The sequence below is a fragment of the Hyperolius riggenbachi genome, chromosome 7 (genome assembly GCF_040937935.1).
Source record: "Hyperolius riggenbachi isolate aHypRig1 chromosome 7, aHypRig1.pri, whole genome shotgun sequence".
Classification (NCBI taxonomy): domain Eukaryota; kingdom Metazoa; phylum Chordata; class Amphibia; order Anura; family Hyperoliidae; genus Hyperolius; species Hyperolius riggenbachi.
In genome coordinates this window covers 4151508-4175252 of record NC_090652.1, presented here as the reverse complement: position 1 = coordinate 4175252, position 23745 = coordinate 4151508, and the positions used below count along the sequence as shown (strand labels likewise).

The 23745-nt window shown below is 47.1% G+C and overlaps 1 protein-coding gene across 1 annotated transcript in view; it reads right to left on the bottom strand.

Annotated features, from left to right (window-relative positions):
* The window catches only part of LOC137524058 (cytoplasmic phosphatidylinositol transfer protein 1-like), a 166491-nt gene extending 144911 nt beyond the window's left edge, over window positions 1–21580 (bottom strand). The window contains exons 1-2 of the mRNA XM_068243497.1: window positions 21517–21580; window positions 8075–8150 (exon numbers count right to left, since the gene is read on the bottom strand). Of these exons, the coding sequence (XP_068099598.1) occupies window positions 8075–8122 (48 nt within the window). The 5' untranslated portion in view covers window positions 8123–8150; window positions 21517–21580. The remainder of the gene's footprint in view (window positions 1–8074; window positions 8151–21516) is intronic.
* Window positions 21581–23745: the final 2165 nt, after the last annotated feature.

Here is a 23745-nt window from a genome sequence, read left to right as displayed (position 1 = left end):
ACTTTGCCCCAGTGCTGCCTACCCCAGCAGAAAATCCATAGCTGTTTCTGGGGATAGATGTACATTTTCACAGAAGGCACAGAGTCAGTGGCTGGTTAAAGGACAACTGAAGAGAGAGGTATATGCCTTTAATCAATCCCATTTGCCTGGCAGCCCTGCTGATCCTCTGCCTCTAATACATTTAGCCGTAGCTCCTGAACAAGCATGCAGCAGATCAGGTGTTTCTGACATTATTGTAAGATCTGACAAGATTAGCTGCATGCTTGTTTGTGGTGTGATTCAGATACTACTGCAGCCAAACAGACTAGAGGCAGGCAACTTGTATTGTTTAAAAGGAAATAAATATTGCAGCCTCCATATACCTCTTATTTCAGTTGTCATTTAAGGTGATGTTATAATGATCAGCTGCTAGCTCAGGGTCAGTAATAGAGGATAGAGTAGGTAGAGGATGCTGAGAGGCTGATAGTGATTTGGGGTTGAGATTGCGAGTGTTGAATTTGAGTAAGTTATGACCAGACAGCGGGAGGGAAGAGTTAATGAGGTTGGATAGGGAACAGCAACTAGTGAAGATTAGGTTGAGTGTGTGGCCATCAGCATGGGTTGCAGTGGTGGGCCAAATATGTGAGGGGGAAGGGTGGCAGAGGTGATAAGTGACATGGATGGACGGGCAGATGCAGAGGTGTATCTAGGGTTTACTTTTCAGCACCTGGGGACAAAGACAGTTTTTGCGCCCCCTCTGGGAAAAATGGGTGTGGCCACACATCAAAATGAGGTCATGGGTGCAGTCAACAGTTATTTAGATAGCTATATGTGCCCCCTCACCCCATTCAGATAGCCAGATGTACCCTGCTTTAAATATCCAAATGTGCACCTTTTTAGATAGCCAGATGTGCTATTGTTTAGTTAGCCAGATGTTCCCCCCTTTAGATAGCCTTATTCTGCTGCTGTTAATGCTTCTGCAGAGGGAGAAAAGCAGGGACACTCAGGGCAGCCAGCGAGCCGCCTCTCATGCGCGTGGGGGTGCAATGGCCATGCTGAGCGCTCTCACAGTGCTGCTAGAGGTGAGCGTAATGACTTAATTACGATTTCGCGAAATTTTGCGTTATTAGTGTAAGTACGATTATGGCCGTAAGTACATAATCGTAATGAAGAAGGATTTCGCGAAATTCCGCGTAAGCGTAATTTTTGCGTAGCTTTCGCATTACAGTGGGTATCGCGAAATTACGTTTGCCTTGCATGCAACCGTTTGTAAGCGTAGTTACATAACGTAATTTCGCGATAGTTCATATTACTGTAAGCGTTAATTTCCGCGTAGTTTTCGCGTTACGGTGGGTATCGCGAAATTACGTTTGCCTTGCATGCAAACGTTTGTAAGCGTAGTTACGTAACGTAATTTCGCGATAGTTCATATTACTCTCATTGATCACAGTGTAATTATTGCGAAAAAGCTTGCTCTATGCGTAGAAACATTCTTGTCAATACACCTTTGAACTGCGCATGCTTAGTTTTTACATTATTTAACGCGAAAAAGCGTTCATATGCGAAAATTTGTTAGCGTTCGTCTGACTACCACTGATTTGCTTCTGATTGGCTAATGCGAACAAAAACAACAGGAAGTTGAGCAATCTCATAGGGGAAGAGGCTGCCTGCCTATTATAAACGAAATTACTTTCATTTTCAAAATTAAAATGTATTTCTTTTTATAGCTAACAAGTAATTACGAAATTCGCGAAATTACGAAGAAATGCGAAATTACGTTATGGTTTAACGTGAAATTACGGTATAGTTGTACGTGAAATTACGTTATGACCGAAACGCGAAATTACGCGTTGGAAATTACGCTTACGGTATTATCAATTACGATTTTAATGGCAATTACGCTACCATAATTTTGCGCCGTAATACCAAATTTCGCATGCGTAATTATAGTAACGCGAAATTTCGAAAATTTCGGCTCGACTCTAAGTGCTGCGCCCAGGGACATGTGTGCTATCTTGCCCCCCCCATAGCTACGCCTCTGGAGAGATGAATGGATGGAAGGAGGGATAGATGGGTGGATGGAGGGAGGGAGGAGAGACAGCATGAAAGTAATAAAGTATAAGGAAGGAGACACAGCAGGAGGAATGGGGGACATTATAAAGCATAGAACAAACTAGTGTAGCATCTTGTAGTGAACACAGCACCCCCCCCCCCCCCCCATGTGCTTCACCTGTGGAGAGGAGGCACTGGCAGCTCTTCAGGGTTACTACGGTAACACACGGGGACCTGTCATACTGTCACCATCATACCCGACTCCTGTTCTCCCCGCCCCATCCATACAGGAGATAGCTGACTTAACACTAGGGGCTCGATTCACAAAGCGGTGTTAACAGTTAGCACCCTGGTGAAAAGCCCTTTATCATGCCTAAACTCACTTTAGGCATGATAAGTTTAGGTGTGATAAGTTTAGGTGTGATAAGTTTAGGTGTGATAAGTTTAGGCATGATAAGTTTAGGTGTGATAAGTTTAGGCATGATAAGTTTAAGCGCCAACTACGTTAGCACCGCAGTGCACAGCTGATCAAAAGTTTTACGCTAGCAAAGTCTGGTGCACTTCGTATAAAGTTTAATGGCGCTGCTTTGCGTGCGGGACTTTGCAAGCGATCTAAACTTATCTAAACTTAGCATGCCTAAACTTATCACACCTAAACTTATCACACCTAAACTTATCATGCCTAAACTGGCTTTTCACCAGCATGGTGCAATGGTTATCATGCCTAAAGTCTTTTAGGCATGCTAACTGGGTTAGCACCGCTTTGTGAATCGAGCCCTATGGGCTCGATTCACAAAGCGGTGCTAACCCAGTTAGCATGCCTAAAAGACTTTAGGCATGATAACCATTGCACCATGCTGGTGAAAAGCCAGTTTAGGAGTGATAAGTTTAGGTGTGATAAGTTTAGATAAGTTTAGATCGCTTGCAAAGTCCCGCACGCAAAGCAGCGCCATTAAACTTTATACAAAGTGCACCAGTCTTTGGTAGAGTAAAACTTTTGATCAGCTGTGCACTGCGGTGCTAACGCAGTTGGCGCTTAAACTTAGCATGCCTAAACTTATCACACCTAAACTTATCATGCCTAAACTTATCACACCTAAACTTATCACACCTAAACTTATCATGCCTAAACTGAGTTTAGGCATGATAAAGGGCTTTTCACCAGCGTGCTAACTGTTAGCACCGCTTTGTGAATCAAGCCCATTGTGTGCTGGAGGCTGGCGTCCGATGCATGCTAGTTCCAGGGTGCTGATGATGGACCTGTTCCTGAACCCTGGAACTAGCCTGTCCCTCCACCTGGCTGGAGTTTTCCTCATCACAGCGGCGTGTGTCTGAGCGTTCCAGACATCGCGGGCGGGAAGACAATCGCCGCGGCCTCTGACTTCATCCAGCCACGCCCAGCAGGAGCGCCGCAGCTTCCTGTCAACGATTTACAAAGATGACATGTTTGGAGAATGTTTCTGGCTGAACTTATTGGATGGATGTCTTATTTCAACCAAACTAAGTCTAGTATTTGCAATAATTCTTTAACATTGTGCTTTAAAACGTGAAGGTCCCCATACACTCCTCCTAACTCCTCCTCTGCAAGCATTCCTGACTCCTCCCCTGTGAGCGTTCCTGACTCCTCCCCTGTGAGCATTCCTGGCTCCTCCTCTGTGAGCATTCCTGGCTCCTCCTCTGTGAGCATTCCTGGCTCCTCCTCTGTGAGCATTCCTGGCTCCTCCTCTGTGAGCATTCCTGGCTCCTCCTCTGTGAGTGTTCCTGGCTCCACCTCTGTGAGTGTTCCTAACTCCACCTCTGTGAGCATTCCTGGCTCCTCCTCTGTGAGCATTCCTGGCTCCTCCTCTGTGAGCATTCCTGGCTCCACCTCTGTGAGTGTTCCTAACTCCACCTCTGTGAGCATTCCTGACTCTGCCTCTGCAAGCATTCCTGACTCCTGTGTGAGCATTCCTGGCTCCTCCTTTGTGCAGGGCCGGAGCTACCATAGGAAAAATCGGGCAATTGCCCCAGGGCCCCAGAGCCTGTAGGGGCCTTCAAGGTGTCCCTCCCCCATCCTAACTGTTGCTCCCCAGGGACTCTGCAGAGTCTGTTACGTTGGGAGTTGATGGGGAGAGGGTCAGTAGCCAGCTCAGGGGCCCAGGAGGGAAATTTGGCTGCAACAAAGGGCCTCTAATGACGCTATTTGGTCGGGGGTGTCTGTAGGGGGGCCCCCAGGCTAATTTTGCCCTAGGGCCCAATTGTTACTTGAACCGGCCCTGCCTTTGTGAGTGTTCTTAACTCCGCCTCTTTGAGCATTCCTAATTCCACCTCTATGAGCATGCCTGACCCCTCCTCTGTGAGCATTCCTGACTCCTCCTCTGTGAGCATTCCTGACTCCTCCTCTGTGAGCATTCCTGACCCCTCCTCTGTGAGCATTCCTGACTCCTCCTCTATGAGCATGCCTGACCCCTCCTCTGTGAGCATTCCTGACTCCTCCTCTATGAGCATTCCTGACTCCTCCACTGTGAGCATTCCTGACTCCTCCTCTGTGAGCATTCCTGACTCCTCCTCTGTGAGCATTCCTGGCTCCTCCTCTGTGAGGGAAGAGTAACTACCTGCCCTAGTAGAGAGCTGTGGCTTTATATTAATTATTAGCCGGAGTAGCGAGGAGACATCCAGACATTTGCAAAAACAGTAATATCTTTCTTGCCAAACTTTCTACAATGCGTAATTTAATTAGAGCCATTTTCTATGAGCCGCCAATAGGAGAAACGGTGCTGGTTGTAATGAGTGAGTGTCTGTTAGCGAGATATTGGCGGCATCATGTGCTGGGCGAGTGATCTTGGCCCGCCAGCTGACACGGCTATATAAAGCTGTCTCAGATTTGGGGCCTAATTGCTCTTTCTTGCACAGCGCGTGTCGTTTCCCAGTTTCCAGCGAGCGGTTTGCGGCAGAAACACGAGCGAAGATCTATAAATATCTCCTCGCCGGTAATGAGGAGATGGAGCGTGAAGTGTGATCAGAAGAAAACGAGGAGCGATTCTCGGGGTGTGAGGATGAAACCTGCGTATCCTGCACGACAGGCGGCACAGCTGTCCCTCTGTTGTCATCGCGCGAGGACGCTTGTCAGAGAACGAACCGCTCCAACGAGGTCCTGCGGGGCAATTGCTTTACTGTTTCAGAAGAAAGTAACTGGAGGTGCGGTTGTGAGAACACCGTCTGCTAGCTCAATGAGCAGAGCCGCACATTCACCTTTCTTTCACACCAAGCAAGAATTCTACAGCCAAAAATGTTTTTACATGTTATCTGAGGGACCCCGGCTCTGGTGATTGGGGGGCTTCTGCACCTGCAGCCATGGAGGAAAAGGCTCTTGTCAGCAGAGCCGGGACAAGGTCCTCCAGCACCCAAGGCTGAGACACCAAAGTGCGCCTGTCCATCCTTCCCACCCAGCTGTCACACACTGATTGCTATTAGACTAAGAGGCTCCACAGGGCCCACAAACTCCCCAACACCTTAATATCTAGTTATCTGGCTTGCAGTCATTGCCATGTATCCCCTTTTCTTATTTCTTTCTGCTTCAAACACAATTAGGAATGACAGCTGTATGAATTCTGCACCCCCTCCTACACTGCGCCCTGAGGCTGGAGCCTCTCCAGCCTATGCCTCGGCCCGGCCCTGCTTGTCAGGCCCCTTCTCATTAAAGAGCACCCCCGGTAACAATGATAGAGCTCTGTATTAATGATGGAGGATTGGAGGGGGTGTTAGGGCTAAATACTTACCTGTTCTGATGTTATCCCTCCAGGCAGGTGATTGCTTCACCTACCCCCTTTGCCCACCAGGGCCCGGACCCCCCCATCTGCATTGATGCGACTTACCCCCAGCTTGGCGGCCACTCCCTAATTGGTGGCTGTCGATCTGGGGCGGGCTGCAGCAATGCAAGCAGAGGTTTCCATAGAGATTCGTCAGTCTTCAAAAACATGGCTGGTGCTATGTTTATGAGGTGGGGGGCGTGACCCGATAACATTGGATCAGGTAAGTATTTCAGGCCCCCAACCACCCTCATTAAGACAGAGCCTGACATTGTCGGGGTACGCTTTAAGCAGTATTGTCAGCCACAAAATCAAATTCCATTTACCCATTGCTCTGTGTTTATAATGCAGCCTGGAATCTGCCCCTGCATTGCAAGCATTCCAATCTAATCAGCAATGTTTCTGCTGTAATAAATCTTATCTCAGTCAGCCTGGCTCTATTATGTTACGTTAGCAGGAAGGAGGCAGCTTGTTATCTCCCCTCCCATATGCCTGCTCCTCACTGATTGGATGAGGGCAGTTCGGTGGGACACAAGGCTGAGATAAGAAATGCACAGCACCCCCTCTGCAGAGGCTGAAATACAATCTATGCTGTGCTCCTATGTCTTTACAAAGCAAGCTAGATATGGCAGTGCAGTTTCTAGGAGATAAAAAGAGTAAGGGAGGAAATGACATCAGGATTGGCTTCAGTCAGAGGCAGCAAAGATGGAAAATGCCTGAAACAGTTTTCTCTATATTTAGTACAATTTAAAATGAACTCAAGCCAAAACATGGACAGTACAATACATCTGTTATGTAGGTAGAGCAAGTAGTCATCTACTTATAGATGTGTTTTTCCCCCCCTGGGATAGTATGGCTGACTCTGATGCTTTAATGAAAGGATTGCCTCCAGCAGCCCCCCTCTGTCACACGCTGTTATCACTCTGGAGTTTTGTCCGCGGACACTGAAGAAATCTTATGAGTTTCTCCGGCAGGGAGCACACTTGTCGTACCGTTTTTCTGCGTGTGAATTCAGAGTTTCTAGTGCTCTGCGATCAGGCTTGCGTTTCCTGCGCCCGTTCGTTAGCGATTGTCTGGATTGCGGTGGAAATATATTGCAATCAGGAATGTACGCGTCGTGCGCAAAAAAATTTGCCCAATTTTACATTCTAAAGAAAGCTGTCCAATTTTAAATCGGAGTGCGGTTGAACGCGAGCGATGTGAGATTTCCGAGCGGCCCATTCAATAGGCAGTGCGGCTGTGCACTTTACATGCACACGAGTCAGACAAGTGTGCCCCTGCCTGCCTGCTGTGCAACCTTATCTGATACATGAAGCGTTGAGCAGCCCAGAGATGCTGTTTAACCTGATGGCAGCCATTGTTTTAAAGGGAACCTGAACTGAATCAAATTATTTAAAATAAGCACATGAAGTACTTGCAGATGAATATGACAGACTTGCCTTGCTATCAGTTCCTCTCAGAAGCTCACAGTCTTCTTCTAACAATGATTCCTTCCAGTTCTGACAGCATTTTGTCAGAACTGAAATATATCAGTTAGTGTCAGTTATACTGTATATCAGTGGCTGTCAGTTATAACTGAAAGGACAACTGATGAGCAAGGTAATAATATCCATGTTTCCCCATGGATCAAGTGGGCAATATTACAGTTTAACAGCCTGCTGACCCGGAAGCTGTTACAGGGTCATTGCCATTTTCAAAATGGAGGACGGAAAATTCCATCGACCACATAGGACAAACATGACGCAGGAGAGGAAAAAGGGACCAAGGAGTAGACTGTGAGGGAGGTCAATATGACATGTGTATGCTTATTTTGACTTTTAATTCTCAGTTCAGGTTTTCTTTAAGGATGAAAATGTTTATTAGAAAGGTAAATTGTTTTGCCAGGGTAATTGTACGATGCATGGTCCTTCAGATAACACTTTATAAAGCTGTCCTGTGAGACCTGTTGGGTCATTTCCTCCTGCAGTGTCAACGGGAGAGTGGACCTGCAGGATGTGTGAGCAGCCAATCAGATTCCAGCTTACTGAAATCGGTCCATAAGCAGCCAATCAGATTCCAGCTTACTGAAATCGGTCCATAAGCAGCCAATCAGATTCCAGCTTACTGAAATCGGTCTGGAGCAGCCAATCAGATTCCAACTTACTGAAATCGGCCCATAAGCAGCCAATCAGATTCCAACTCACTGAAATCGGTCCAGCCACAGATGGCATCGGATTATCAGGCCTGAACAGGGAACAACAAAGATGGCGACTTACCTCGTCTGTGGTGAGAGGCATGCAGATCCGGTATTCCTTCACCAGCATGGTGGGGCGATGGCTTGGGGAAGGCAGCCTGGAAAATAAACACATACATTAGTGACAAGGCACCCTCTGGGCTTTGTAACAGTTATTCCCCCTCTGGTAACTCCTTCTGCTTATCTACCTGCGTCTAACACTCCAATCTCTCCCTCACCCCAAATGTCTTCCCTGTCATTAGCCAGAAGTCTCCCTGCAAGCCTGATTTCAGCTTGCAGCTGGTGTGGAGATGCTCAGTAGCTTCCTCTCGAGTCTCAGCTCTCTCTACATTGCCGATCAGCTTTGGGGGGAGGGGGGGGGGATATCCGTTCCCAGCACTGAATTGGTGAGATGGTGAGGGATGACAGAAGCCTTGTATTATCCAGAGGCTCCTCTCTACCCGGGTAAGTAGCCATTTGGGGCGATTTTTCCCCCTTCAAGTAGTGATAATCCTCAGGATAGTCTAGAGGCTTCCCGTTTCAGCATCGGGTCTCTGTCTACAGAATAGGTTCTTCCAGTGTGCAAGCATCTGCACTGGGCATGCGTGAGTAAGGTCCGAGCATGCCCAGTACAATGAAGACACTACTGCACAACTTTTCCTTCATTGTACTGGGCATGCCCAGACCTTACTCAGCTCAGCACAGACACGCTTGTCCACGGCTGCGCTCACACTGAAGAAACCGGGGGACCCTGCGCTGGATGGGGGAGGTGCAAGTGGATATAAGAAGCCTCCAGACTATCCAGTATCTATTTTCTTTTTATTTAAAGGACACCTGAGGCGAAAATAAACTAATGAAATGATTGCATCTATCTGCCTTCTCCTAAAAATGACTTTTTAAGATATTCCACAGTTTTATTTTATGTTTAGAGAGAAACTCCGACCAAGAATTGAACTTTATCCCAATCAGTAGCCGATACCTCTTTTTACATGAGAAATCTATTCCTTTAACAAACAGACCATCAGGGGGCGCTGTATGACTGATATTGTGGAGAAACACCTCCCACAGGAAACTCTGAGGACCGTGGTACTCCTGGCAGTTTCCTGTCTGTGAAACTTGTTGCATTGTGGGAAATAGCTGTTTACAGCTGTTTCCAACGGCCAAAAAAGCATGCAGCAGCTACATCACCTGCCAGCAGTAAAAATGTCACCATGTAATAAATGTCAGAATGTAAATCAGGGATTTAAAAGATTTTACAATGGGCAAACACTGACTAAATCATTCATACAGAATTATTGTAAAAATGAAATACTTTTTTATTACATTATTTTCACTGGAGTTCCTCTTTAAATCTACTTTTTAAGTTTTAACTGTTGTATTCTTTTTGCTCAATGACACATTCATTAAAGTATGCCAGAGCTAAAATCTATGAACTATTGACCCTTTTTATCTCTTTCCTGCTCTCAGAAGCCATTTTATGCTAGGAAAGTGTTTTATAGTTGGAATTTCTTATCAGTGAGGGTCACACTGTAGTCACTTCCTGTCTGAGTCAGGACTGAGTCAGCCACTTACATACCTGATATTTAACTCTTTCAGGCAGAGAAAGAAAAGAAGGAACACAGCCTAGTTATTTGTATGCTAGGCACTGTACATACCCATGTCTATCTCATCATGTCACATGTCACTTCGGGTATCCTTGAAAGTAAACCTGAACTCTTGCACAGGACATTGGCTTTCTGAAAAATCAGTCATCGGAAATCAGGAATCAGAAATCTTCGGAATGCCACATTTCAGAAAGCACTATTTCCAAGAACCAAAACTCAGAATGTTTCGGCCAATCGCAAGACTCTGAATAATTAGGCCAATCAGACACCTTGAAATTGTATCGTGGTTTACATGGTTTGCAATCGGAATTGTGGATTACGCATAATAGCGTACATCTGGAAAATATAGCAGATTCCTTGCCCCACCCAAAAAAAAGCCTTTTTTTTTAATTACCTAACTTTATTTATTAAGAGAGCAAAAAAATTAATAAATAAAATAAAAAAAAAAAACAAGCTGCAGAAATTGGAAAATCTAATTTAGTCGGAAATCTAGACATCTGTCGGAAAGCAGAATTCTGTCGGAATTGGAAATCAGCATTTGTGACCTTCCCCACTGTGGGGGAAAAAAGTAGGCAGTTAAAATTTGTCAGAACTGACAGGTTTTGGGCAAGTCCGTCTCCTCATGGGGGATTCTCAGGGTTTTCTTTGATTTCAAAAGCATTTCGGCCCCATTCACACTTGATAGCGCAAAACGTTTTTCGTGAGTGATTTTTCAGCGGAAAAGTCACTGAACACTGCGGCGTTTTTTCCACGATCACGTTTAGAGCTTCTATAGCACTGAAACGCGATTGCGGGGAAATCGCCTGAAAATGTTGCAGACGACGCATTTGCGATTCGCAATTTTGGGCGATTTGCGGCAATTAGCGCAAATCGCCCAAGTAAGAACGAGCCCATAGGGCTTCATTACACTAGCGCTTTGAAAAGCGCTAGCGTTTGAGCGTTTTGCCAAAATCGCCGGCAAAACTCTCAAGTGTGAATGGGGCCTTCCTGAACGGCAGTTACAAAGTCTAACTGATGAAATACATTTTCAAGTGAGTAGGGAGGTTGGCTGGTATCTTACTATTTTGGCAGTTAAACTGCTGTTCAGGAAATGCTGTTGAAAACAAAGAAAACCCTGAGAATCCCCCATGAGGAGATAGACTGGCCCAAAACCTGTCAGTTCTGTCAGATTTTAACTTCCTACTTTTTTCATGATAGTGGTCCTTTAAATTCTCCAGCTGTAATACAGCCACTTTGACAGCAGTTAGTAATAGAGAGGTGTAGCTAGGATACCAGAGGCGGGGCACCCCTAGGCAACAAGAAGAAGGGGTGTGAAAAGTGGGTGTGGCAATCAGTGGCGTAGTCCAGGCACTGCTTTTCTGAGCAGACCGGAAACGAGCCGCTCAGATGTGAACTCTCTCATAGAGAAGTATGGTGTAGCCGACTTCAGGGCGTTTTTGAAAAAACGTCTGCGCTTTAAGGAAGACATGGAAAGCCTCTGAATCATTCCAGATTCTTCCCTATGTGCCATATTTATTTCCTTTTAAGGCACATTGTCTGGCAGTCCTGCTGATCCTCTGCCTCTAATACATTTAGCCACAGCCCCTGAACAAGCATGCAGCAGATCAGGTGCTCTGACTGAAGTCAGACTGGATTAGCTGCATGCTTGTTTCAGGTGTGTGATTCAGACACTACTGCAGCCAGAGAGATCAGCAGGACTGCCAGCAACTGGTATTGTGTAATAGGAAATAAATAAAATATGGCAGCCTGCATATCCCTCTCATTTCAGTTGTCCTTTAAGATTCTACAAGTGATGCTGGAATGTACCAGGAATAGAGTCTGGAGTTCCTCCTTAATCCCAGGGAGGAAACATTCACAAGCTGCAGAACTTTCAGAACTTTCTTAACAACCTTTCTTAACAACAGCCTTAAATACATTTCTTTTTTTTTTTTTTTTCATTCGCGATTGAAATTAATGCACAAACATCTGCTGAAGAAATGAAGAAAAGTGGGTGGCAAAGCCTGAGCGCCGTTGCTATACCGACTGGCGGCTATAAATATCGCCGATATGCTGCAGCAGCGCTAACAATCTGCAGACCACTTGCATCTATTTATGTGACTGGCAGAAAATAGCCGATCCCTTATTCCCCGGCTCCTGGAGCGGGCCGCAGCGCACAAGGGGTTAAAAGGCCAAATCGACTCCTTGGCGTTCTCTGCCTGCGAAAGCTCGACGCCAGACGCCGCTCGGAACCCGCCATCTGGAGGCCCCGCGATCGCAGCAGCCAGAAAGCAGCGTGTTTTTGTGGCAAATGAGGATTCTGAGCCTGAAAATCCACATTCCAAACACGGCTGTCATTCAAAAGTGTTGTTCTGTGTCGGAATCCAGCGAGTGAAACGCCTGTACAGAGAGACTGAACGCCGCTTCTGGCTGCTTTGTTTTACAAAGAAAAGGGGGGATACGTATATTTTTGGGGCATTATTTTTTGGCGATTTTTTTTTTTTTTTTTTTTCGAGGTTACAACAACCTTTAATGTCAGATTTCATCCCTGCTCTTTTTCTGTGACTGCAAATACACTTAAAGCAGCACAGCTGAAAGAGGTAACAGCAGCCTCTTAGTGACTGGGGTGGTGTCTGCTCGGCATAAAGCTGAAATGGGGTGGTGTCTGCTCGGTATAAAGCTGCTCGGCATAAAGCTGCTCGGCATAAAGCTGCTCGGCATGAAGCTGCTCGGCATAAAGCTGCTCGGCATGAAGCTGCTCGGCATAAAGCTGCTCGGCATGAAGCTGAAATGCAGTTCATGCAGCAGACAGAGTTTGCAGCTTGTATCTCTGGTAGTCTGTGCCTGGTTCTGAAAGCTCTTTATGTGCCACTAGCTGATGACCTGGCGTTCCCCGGGTATGTATTTGGCTGGTGTTGGCTGCGCCCACTTTTTATAACCCTAACACACAATTACTCAATTACTCAATGACCAAGTTTGTGAGCTTTGCGGTCTTTGGCATCAATCATTTTCATTGAAATGAAACAAATCTGATTGGCTGTTTGTGGCTCCACCTCCTTTTCTGAATTTGAACCCCAGTCACCCATTAACCAACTGTATCAGGTTTGAGGCCTGTGCCATTAACAGTGCAAGAATGGTAGCAATTAAATATTCTCCTTGAAAATCAATAGGTGAATTTTGCTTGGCTATTGTAGGCTCCACCCACTTTTCTGAATATTAATCCCAGTCACCCAGCGACCAACTGTGTCAAGTTTGAGAACCCTGCCAATGACAGAATCGCTGAAATCAATCTAACAAATCTGATTGGCTGTTTGTGGCTCCACCTCCTTTTCTGAATTTGAACCCCAGTCACCCAATAACTGACTGTAGCAGGTTTGAGGCCTGTGCCATTAACAGTGTAAGAATGGCTGCAGTTTATATTTTCCCAGTGAAGTTTGTATTTTGTCTCCGCCCACTGATGACCCGGTGTTGCCCGATTATGTATTTGGCTGGTGTTGGCTGTGCCCACTTTTCCTAACCCTAACACACAATTAATCAGTTACTCAATGACCAAGTTTGTGAGCTTTGCGGTCTTTGGCTTTAATAATTTGCATTAAAATTAAACAAATCTGATTGGCTGTTTGTGACTCCACCCCCTTTTCTGAATTTGAACCCCAGTCACCCAATGACCGACTGTACCAGGTTTGAGGCTATTAACAGTTCAAGAATGGCAGCAATGTAAATATTCCCCTTGAAAATCAATAGGTGAATTTTGATTCACTTTTGTAGGCTCCACCCACTTTTCTGAATAATAATCCCAGTCACTCAGTGACCATCTGGGCAAAGTTTGAGAACCCTGCCATTAACAGTGAAGAATGGCTGCAGTTTACATTTTCCCAGTGAAATTTACATAGTTACATAGTTATTTGGGTTGAAAAAAGACATACGTCCATCGAGTTCAACCAGAGAACAAAGTACAACACCAGCCTGCTCCCTCAATTTGTATTTATCTCCGCCCACTTTTTGGTTATGGGAATAAAAAGTATCCTATACTTTATTCCAGGTAATGTACTATGTGTGTGCCAAATTTCATTCAAATCCGTTCAGCCATTTTTGCGTGATCGAGTAACAAACATCCGAACTTTCACATTTATACTATTAGTTTATAATACCCTCTTTCCCTGAAAATAAGACCTAGTTGGAATTTTGAGCATGCTTGAAATATAAGCCCTCCCCCGAAAATAAGTCCTAGCGGAAGTTAAAGAGGAAGAAGAGGCAGCCAGTAAGTGGGGACACAGTGGTGCAGTGCCAATCGATCACTGATCCTGCCCTCCCAGCACACAGCAAGGTTATCAGCTGTGTGCAGGGAAGACAGGGCAGGTGCCTGATCAGTACAGTGCCATACTTTCAAATCCATGAACATCACAGTACAAAGGAACAGGAAATGTTCTGCTGACAGACACTTCCTAATAGAAATATAAGACATCCCCTGAAAATAAGCCCCAGCACATCTTTTAGAGCAAAAATTAATATAAGACACTGTCTTATTTTCGGGGAAAGATGGTATTATATTTAGGGTGACCATATTTTGATTTCCAAAAAAGAGGACGATCACAACTAGGGATGCTCGGAAAATTCCGCGGAATTATTAATTCCGTGATTCCGGCCGGAATTAGATTAATTCCGATTCCGGTAGTCGGAACGGAATTCCTATACCTCTCAAACGGAATTCCGCGGAAATTTTATAATTCCGGCGGAATTTTCCGAAAAAGAGATCCCTCTCCCATCCACCCTCTTATATCATCCAGTAGGGAATTGCAGATTTTTAAAACAGCTTATATACCATAGCTGGGATTTGAACCCAGGATGCAGTGTGTACTAGGTATCTGTCTTACCCTCTAGACCATGACCCACACTACATGCTAAAGGTGGCCTAGCATAAACCATACTACCATTATGATCAATTCGATAGAAAAAGTAGCATGATTAAGGATTTGTACTTTTTGAAAAGCATGCTTATATACCATAGCTGGGATTTGAACCCAGGACGCAGCGTGTAGTAGGTATCTGTCTTACCCCCTAGACCATGAACCACACTACATGGTAGTAGGTATCTGTCTTACCCCCTAGACCAGTGTTTCTCAACATTTTATTGGTATGTACCCCTTTTAAAGAGACTCTGTAACATCAAAAACGTCCCCTGGGGGGTACTCACCTCGGGTGGGGGAAGCCTCAGGATCCTAATGAGGCTTCCCACGCCGTCCTCTGTCCCACGGAGGTCTCGCTGCAGCCCTCCGAACAGCCGGCGACAGGCCCGACTGTTCAATTCAATATTTACCTTTGCAGGCTCCAGCGGGGGCGCTGTGGCTGCTTTCGCTCCGAAGGAGGCGGAAATACCCGATCTCAGTCGGGTCCGCTCTACTGCGCAGGTGCCGGAGACTTGCGCCTGCCCAGTAGAGCGGACCCGACCGCGATCGGGTATTTCCGCCTCCTTCGGAGCCAACAGCCGCCAGAGCGCCTGCGCAGGAGCCAGGAAGGTAAATATTACGTCACCGCTGTACGGAGGGCTACAGCGAGACCCCCGAGGGACGGAGGACGGCGTGGGAAGCCTCATTAGGATCCTGAGGCTTCCCCCATCCAAGGTGAGTACCCCCCAGGGGACGTTTTGTCGTTACAGATTCTGTTTAAAACCCTTTACTCACCAAGTACCCCCTAGCATAATAAGCATTATCACAAATACCCCCTGAAAAATATATATTTTATTGCACTACATGATAATTGGTTCTAAACAAATTTCAAGCATTTACTATTGCTTTTAATTAGCTAAAACACTAATTTGGTGTTGATTAAATAAGATTTATAATTTTCTAAAACTCTAAATTTATTGTTCTTGATTAACTATATAAAGCCTGAGTACCCCCTGGAACCATCAGAAGTACCCCCTGGGGTACGCATACCGCACGTTGAGAAACTAGGCCCTAGACCATCAACCACACTATATGCTACACAGTAGCATCAATTCAATAGAAAAAGTTTCTATCGAATTGATCATAATGGTAGTATGGTTTATGCTAGGCCAGCTTTAGCATGTAGTGTGGGTCATGGTCTAGAGGGTAAGACAGATACCTACTACACACTGCATCCTGGGTTCAAATCCCAGCTATGGTATATAAGCTGTTTTGAAAATCTGCAATTCCCTACTGGATGACATAAGAGGAGGAGGTTTTTAAAAAAATTTCCGACGGAATTCCGTATACCGCGGAATTCCGTGGAACTGGTCCGGAATACCGACGGAATGAAAAGGAAGCGGAATTTCGGATGGGCGGTATGCGGAATTACCGCGGAACGGAAAATTGCAATTCCGAGCATGCCTGATCACAACAGCATGTGGGCGTGGTCATGGGTGGGGCCAAATATACAAGACCTTAGCCGTGTGCTGTCCAACTTCGGGGGCATGGAGGGACTTTTTTTTTCCCAGACCACATGGTGGTGAAGGGCCGGCCGGCCACAAAATGCAATCAGATTCGCAGAAGATTTCCCCACAAAATGCAATAAAATCACACAGGCAGGTGACAAATGACAATCATGGTGAGAACTCCAGAGAAGACTGTAAAAACCATGCTGGTTAAAGAGACTCTGAAGCGAGAATAAATCTCGCTTCAGAGCTCATAGTTAGCAGGGGCACGTGTTCCCCTGCTAAACCGCCGCTATCGCGCCGCTAAACGGGGGTCCCTTCACCCCCAAACCCACCCCCGCAAGACTTGGTCACAGACTTGGTCGTTCCTGGAGGCAGGGCTAACGGCCGCAGCCCTGCCTCCAGTCGCGTCTATCAGACGCGCATCGCCGCCTCTCCCCCGCCCCTCTCAGTGAAGGAAGACTGAGAGGGGCGGGGGAGAGGCGGAGATACGCGTTGACAGACACGCGTAGGGTAGGGCTGCGGCGGTTAGCCCTGCCCCAACCAGGAAGCGCTCCCCCGCTGCACCGAGGGGATTTGGGGGTGAAGGGACCCCCGTTTAGCGGCGCGATGGCGGCGGTTTAGCAGGGGCACACATGCCCCTGCTAACTATGAGGTCTGAAGCGAGATTTATTCTCGCTTCAGACTCTCTTTAAGCACAATGATTTAGTATTCTGGCTGAACTGGATGGCTGTATGTCTTCTGTTCAACCTAAAACTGTAACTGCTGAGAAAAGACAAGTTAAACATGCTGTACTGAACGTTTTGCCATTCATTTGCCCATACTGAAAGCTGGATATCTCAATGATTTAACTGAACACTTTGGGGTTAATTTAAGCTAACAAATGTGTTTGTGATGAAGTGCAGGAAAACAGGAGGCCCTGCCAGTCTCTCACACAAGTCAGAAAGCAGCCCTCCTGGAGTCTAGGGACTGTCAAAAACTTTTCAACTTTTTTAACGCCTTATCCACACATGCAGTCATAATAACAATGGGGAGAGACCAGACAGATGTTTGCCCAGGGACCCTTCAGGCAAGCTCTGCATCATGCTGTGTATATTTACCAGCTTGCCTGCCCTGGAATTGCACTTTTATCAGCTAGCCTAGTGTTTCACATTGCCTTACAACAACAAACCTGAATACACCAGACCTGCCCTAAATCACTGAATGAAAGGCTGCCTGGGGGGAGATTGCCCCCCTTCCCCCCTGGCCAGTCTGTGCCTGACTCACACACTGAACAAAGCTGCTCTTCTGCAGCTGGGCTCCCTCTGCTCTGTGTTCAGCTCTCTTCACCCTTCCCCCGGACATTTTAAAAAGCCGGGAGGACAGCCCGGACAGGTCGTAAAAAGTGGACCTGTCCGGGCAAAAGAGGACGCCTGGTCAGCCTAATTATATTAGATTACTCTCACACTTGCCCTATATGATGCAGCTGTGCCAGAAAAATTCCCTTTGGAGAAGTCAGTCATGTGACCCAGACACCTGTGCACAAATGATACAGCTGCCAGGAGGGTGAGAGTTTTATTGGTCAGTACAGGGCTGTCAGCTGACCCTCTTGTGTTGTACAGGAAGGGGCGGGATGTATTTAGAGGAAAACATTGGTCTCCCCTCTTAGCTCTATCTACCAGTATCTATCTATCTATCTATCTACCTACCTACCTACCTATCTATCTATCTATCTATCTATCTATCTATCTATCTATCTATCTATCTATCTATCTATCTAAGAATTTGGGATAAATCAGGTTGGAGTGAGCTCGAGATGTCTCCCAGGGCATCACTGCTGAATATATGCAAATTCACCATTATTACCCTTAGAAGCTAAACACACCTCCAGAACTGCTGGAATGCAATGATGTGTCAGCTTGTTAATTTGTACAGAGACATAATAATCCAACATACATACAGACTGGTTTGGATTGTTTGATCCTCATCAGTGCATGGCATGGATTAATTTGTCTCTATGCAGTAGGGCTTGTAACACCGAGAGGTACAGACTAACCAGCAAGCTCATGGTGACCCAGAACTCATTGGAATGTGTAAGGGACTACAATGGTCCTAAAAGCCCCCTTACTAAGATGTTAAGAAAAACAAAAGTTTTTTCTTAACATCTTAGTAAGGGGGCTTTTAGGACCATTGTAGCCCCTTACACACCCCAATGAGTTGTGGTTCATCACCATGAGCTTGCTGGTTAGTCTGTACCGATAGATAGATAGATAGATAGATAGATAGATAGATAGATAGATAGATAGATACAGTAGATAGATAGCTCACAAATTATGCGTGATACTTTGGTATGTAAAGTGCTTTGCATCGTGCAGTAATGCTTTTTCTCTTAGCCTTGCGGGACACGACGGTTCTCTCTCTCGGATTGTGTCGGAGAAATAAGTCAGTTATGCCTTTAGTGGTACGCGAGTCACAATAACGAGAGCCTCTTCTAAATATAGAACAGACACGAGGAGAAGGCACCACAAACACAACAACATCTACCGTGACCAATCAGCGTCCAGCCTTGACTGACATCACGACATCCCGCGGGGGCGTGTCTACTGGGACTACCGTATAACAACGGGGTCACGTTATAACGCTACTTACAGCAAAGTCTGCATGTCAGTAACAATCATAAAAGTCTTTCTTTAGATTCAGATGCCTTTGTCTCCCATTAGGAACCATTAACACTAATGCTGGGAATACACGATGCGTTTTTGCGTTCGTTTTTGCCGTCGTTTTCGCTTTCGATCGATTCTACTCTCGATTCACTGCTCGATTCCCCTCTCGATTCCTTATCTTTTCTTATCAATTACATTCACTTGAATGAGGAGAATCGAAACGAAAGTAGAATCGACCAGATCCAACAGGTTGGAATTTATCTATCGAACCCATCTATCTAAAGTAAAAACTTAACGTGTATTCCCAGCATAACATTTCCCATATTCGCAAATCTTTGAAAAAATTTGGTGCGCACTTTTACATTTTTTATGCGCACTTGTATGCAAATGTTTAATTTACATGAATATGTATCTAATTAAAGGGAACCTGAGATAACAAGAAAAACAATTCATATGTACCTGGGGCTTCCTCCAGCCCACTCTGGCTTGATCGCTCCCTCGGCTCCGTCCTCCGCCTCCTGGACCCTCCCTAAGGGGTCCCGGTATCTTCAGCAGTCGGGGTCAGTTGTCACATGCGCAGTGGGGCCGCGCGTGCTCACCCCGCTCCCGCTGCTAGGAGCTTTGTGCACCTGTGCACTACTACTGCGCATGTGCAGAACTCTAGCCACCGGAGCGTGACAGGGGAGGATGCGCAGCCTCACTGCGCGTTTACGACTGACTCAGACTGCTGAAGATACCGGGACCTTTTAGGGAGGATCCAGGAGGCGGAGGACGGGGCCGAGGGAGCGATCAGGCCGGAGGGGGCTGGAGGAAGCCCCAGGTATGTATTAACTTTTGTTTCTTGTTATCTCGGGTTCCCTTTAACTCCAAGATTGCACTCATTGTTTCTGCACAAAACACAATTTTTCTGCGATTTTTCTGCATGGCCTTTGACTTGCATTTAGGGTTAGTTCAGACTGCAGAACGCAATCACTAAGCTCTTAGCGACTGCGATTTTGCAATGCAATTTTCAGAGCACTTTTAAAACGAATGTGCATTTTTTGCACGTTGGTTTAAGCAGTGAGATTTTCATTTACTGAAAATCAAAATGTTGCTGTGAGAACTCCCTGGTAGGGTGACGCTGCACTAACATGTTACCGCCCCCAAGCGCAATCACCCCCCAGTGTGAACCAGACCGAAATTTAAACCGCACATACAAAAAGCAGACATGTTGCGCGATTTTGAGTCACAGAAAAATAGCAAACTGCAGAGAGGAAAAGCAAAAAAATAAAAAAAAAACGCCAAAAAAATTAAAATACATTAAGGTCGCTATATTTTATACTGTAGATACAATATTGTCCTCAGGTATGATCATTTCATCAGACTTTTTTAATCGGATTGTATAGAAAGCCACAGAAAACCATGCAGTCTGTGGAGAAAATCGATGTGAAACAAATCTATGGTCAACTGGAATGTGGAATTTTGTGGATTGGAATGTTGGATTTTGCAATCGTATCTAGATAGAGATAGGGCCCTAATCGACTTGTTTGTGGGAACAACCGATAATTGTACCGTTAATGGGAACCTCTAGATGTGCCACAAACGAAATTTAGTACACTAAACACATCTTTACAAGTGTTAACAGCCCCTGAACTTTTTAAAGCGGAACTGTAGAGAGAAAATAAACACATTGTTTTCACTTACCTGGGGCTTCCCCAAGCCCCCAGCAGCTGTCCTGTCCCGCGCCGCTTCTCGACGAGCCTCCGTTCTCCCGCCGACAGCTACTTTCGGTTTCGCCGCCGGGCCACTGCGCCTGCGCGGTTCTGGCCACGTGTATCCTTTCTTCGCGTTCCCTGCTATTGCAGAGCGGAACGCGAAGAAAGGATATGCTTGGCAGGCCTGGGCTGGCCTCGACTTACAAGTCGAGGTACGGAACGGAGCGGCGGTGGGGGAACGGAGACTCGGGCAGGACCGGCGTGGGACAGGACAGCTGTTGGGGGCTTGGGGAAACCACAGGTAAGTGAAACAATGTGTTTATTTTCGATCTACAGTTCCGCTTTAAAGGCAGCTCACACGGGTGATTTCCCAACGGCCGAGGCACTTGCCGTTAAAGGGCTGCTCATTGAAGAGAGGTACTTGGAAACCACAAACATACTGCTGGGTTTACTAACATTATGGTTGATTCACAAAGCTTGCTTTTTTTTCTCCATAACTGTAAGGAGAGCTAATGCATGAGATAAAGAGATAAGGAGAGATAAACCATGAGTTCAGTCAGTTCAGGATGGATAAACCATGACTTAAAGCCGCATCTACACGGGTAGATGAGGCGGCGATGTGGCTTATCAATTGAGCCGCTGATGCGGCTCGATTGATAAGATCCGACAGGACGGATCTCCCCACTGCCGATTCCCTGCTCGCTCCCCGAGGGGACAATGGCAGGGAATCGAGCGGAAGATAAGCGGCGCCGGCGGGGACGAGCGGGGAATCGAATCCGGCGCACGCGCGGCCGGCGGGTACGCGCGGGGACGCAGAAGAGGCGATCCGGCGGCTAATCGAGCCGCCGGATCGCCGCCTCATCTACACGTGTAGATGAGGCTTAAAGGACAACTGAAGTGAGAGGTATATGGAGGCTGCCATATTTATTTCCTGTTACACAATACCAGTTGCCTGGCTGTCCTGCTGATCCTCTGCCTCTGATACACTCAGCCATAGCCATTGGATGCGGCTACACGCTGAGTGCGCACACACATTACACATATTACACATGGATTCACATCCTGAGTTACATGGAAACGACTGCTCGGCGTCCTCGCCGTACATCTGGCCGTGTCTCCAGCGCTGTGTACACACCTCATGTTTACCCCCCTCCTCCCAATTCAATCACACTCACCACTTCTAGGCTGACAGCGAGGAGGAAGCATTCTCTGCTGCCATAATACATTCAGAAACGCAAACTATGCTTTCCTCTAACTGGCTGCTGCTAACTGGCTACTGCTAACTGGCTGCTGCTAACCGGCTGCTAACCAACTGCTTTCACCGCCGGCTGCTGCTAACTGGCTGCTGCTAACTGGCTGCTGTCAACTGGCTGCTGCTAACCGGCTGCCACTAACTGGCTGCTAACTGCCTGCTGCTAACCGACAGCTGTAAACGGCTGCTGCTAACAGCCGCTGTCACCAGCTGCTGCTGCTAACCGGCTGTTGTCACCGACTGCTGCTAACCCGGCTGCTGCTAACTGGCTGCTGCTAACCGACTGCTGCTAACCGGCTGCCACTAACCGGCAGCTGTCAACGGCTGCTGCTAACTGGCTGCTGCTAACAGCTGCTGTCATCGGCTGCTGCTAACCGGCTGTTGTCACCGACTGCTGCTAACCCAGCTGCTGCTAACCGACTGCTGTCTCCGGCTGCTGCTAACTGACTACTGCTAACCAGCTGCTGCTAACTGGCTGCTGTCACCAGCTGCTGCTATCCGGCTTCTGTCACCGGCTGCTGCTAACCAACTGTTGTCACCGCCAACTGATGCTAACTGGCTGCTGTCATCGGCTGATGTCACCGGCTGCTGCTAACTGGCTGCTGTCACCGGATGCTGCTGTCACCGGCTGCTGCTAACCGGCTGTTGCTCTCACCGGCTGTTGCTAACTGGCTGCTGCTAACTGGCTGCTGTCACCAGCTGCTACTGACTGGCTGGTGTCACCGGCTGCTTCTAACTGGCTGTTGCTCTCAACGGCTGTTGCTAACTGACTGCTGCTAACCGGCTTAATATTAGCGTCCCTGCAAAACCCAGGCTGGTAGACACACTTCTGCAGCATTAAAGGAACCTGAAGTGAGAGGGATATGGAGGTATCTTCATCAGTCGGGGTCAGTCGGCAAGACGGTAGCGTTGGGTCCCATTTATGGCCTACTTGGTAGTCTAAGGTGGGAGATGGGTCAGAGAAGGTGGCAGTTGGGCCCTCTGACACCTACTGGGACCCAGGCACCTGCCTAGCTTGCCTTGTGGATGATCCTGTCATGGATAGAGGAAGGAGATTACTGGGGTTTGGAGGGGAGAGACTGACGGCTCCTGAGGGTGCTGGGGAGGACAACAAAGGAAGGTTGCTGGAGACAGAGTGAGAGCTAGCTTACCTCCCCAACCTCCTGATCTGCTCCCCACCCACATTTCCTGAGGGTGGAGCTGCATCATTTGGAGGTGGGGCTTCATCATTTGTGGGTGGGGCTTAGTCTGTCAGTTAGATCCTCTCCTCCTGCTTCAAGCAGTTCCTGACAAATGCTGCAGCGGAGGCAGAGGAGAGGAGCTCTCAGCACACATGTTCCGGCGCTGCACAGAGGTGTGGGGGTGTGGCCAGCCATGCAGGGGTGGAGCTACAGCACAGCCAATATGTACAGTGACCAGATTTACCTGGGCCCAACCAGAGATGGATTAAGATGTAATAGGGGGCCCTAGGCAAGGTAGTAGATCTGAGCCCTCCTTGTGGTCCTTTTGGTAAGTTGAAGTGTAGAGAGGTCAGAGAAGGTGACTGGTGGGGCCCTTGACACCCAATAGGCCCCAAGCACCTGCTTAGGTTGCCTGGTGAATGTTCCTGCTCTGGGCCCAGCCTGGGACGAGGCTTGAGGGTGTGAATGTCACAGGATACCTTATACAGTACATTGTACATTGTAAGTACCAGAAGTCACTCTTCTGCGAGTAATTTATTGAAATTCAGATGACAGACCTCACATGTACAGTTATTTCCCCATCAGAACACTCAGAGTGGCGAGAGGCGTCACAGGTGCGCTGTGCGTGGCAGAGATCGTCATGCGGTGCTATTATATCTACGTATCGGTCGCTGTTGGTATGCCGGCCCTCGATATGTGAGCACATGAGTATTGCATTGATGTATATTGTACACTACCCTACTTCCAGTAGACTGTAAAGCTGCGTACACATCTGGTGATTTTCCCGACGATGGGCGATTTTCAAATGACGTTGCGAGGTGGTGGGTACAGGCGCACGATTGCGAACGTCACCTAGCGTCACGCCGATGATGACGGACCGACATGGCGGATCGGATCTTTTAGATACATGACGACACCGCGCAAAGTACCGCGGAAGTCTCGCTCGCGCCGCTGTGTACTTCGCCTGACCT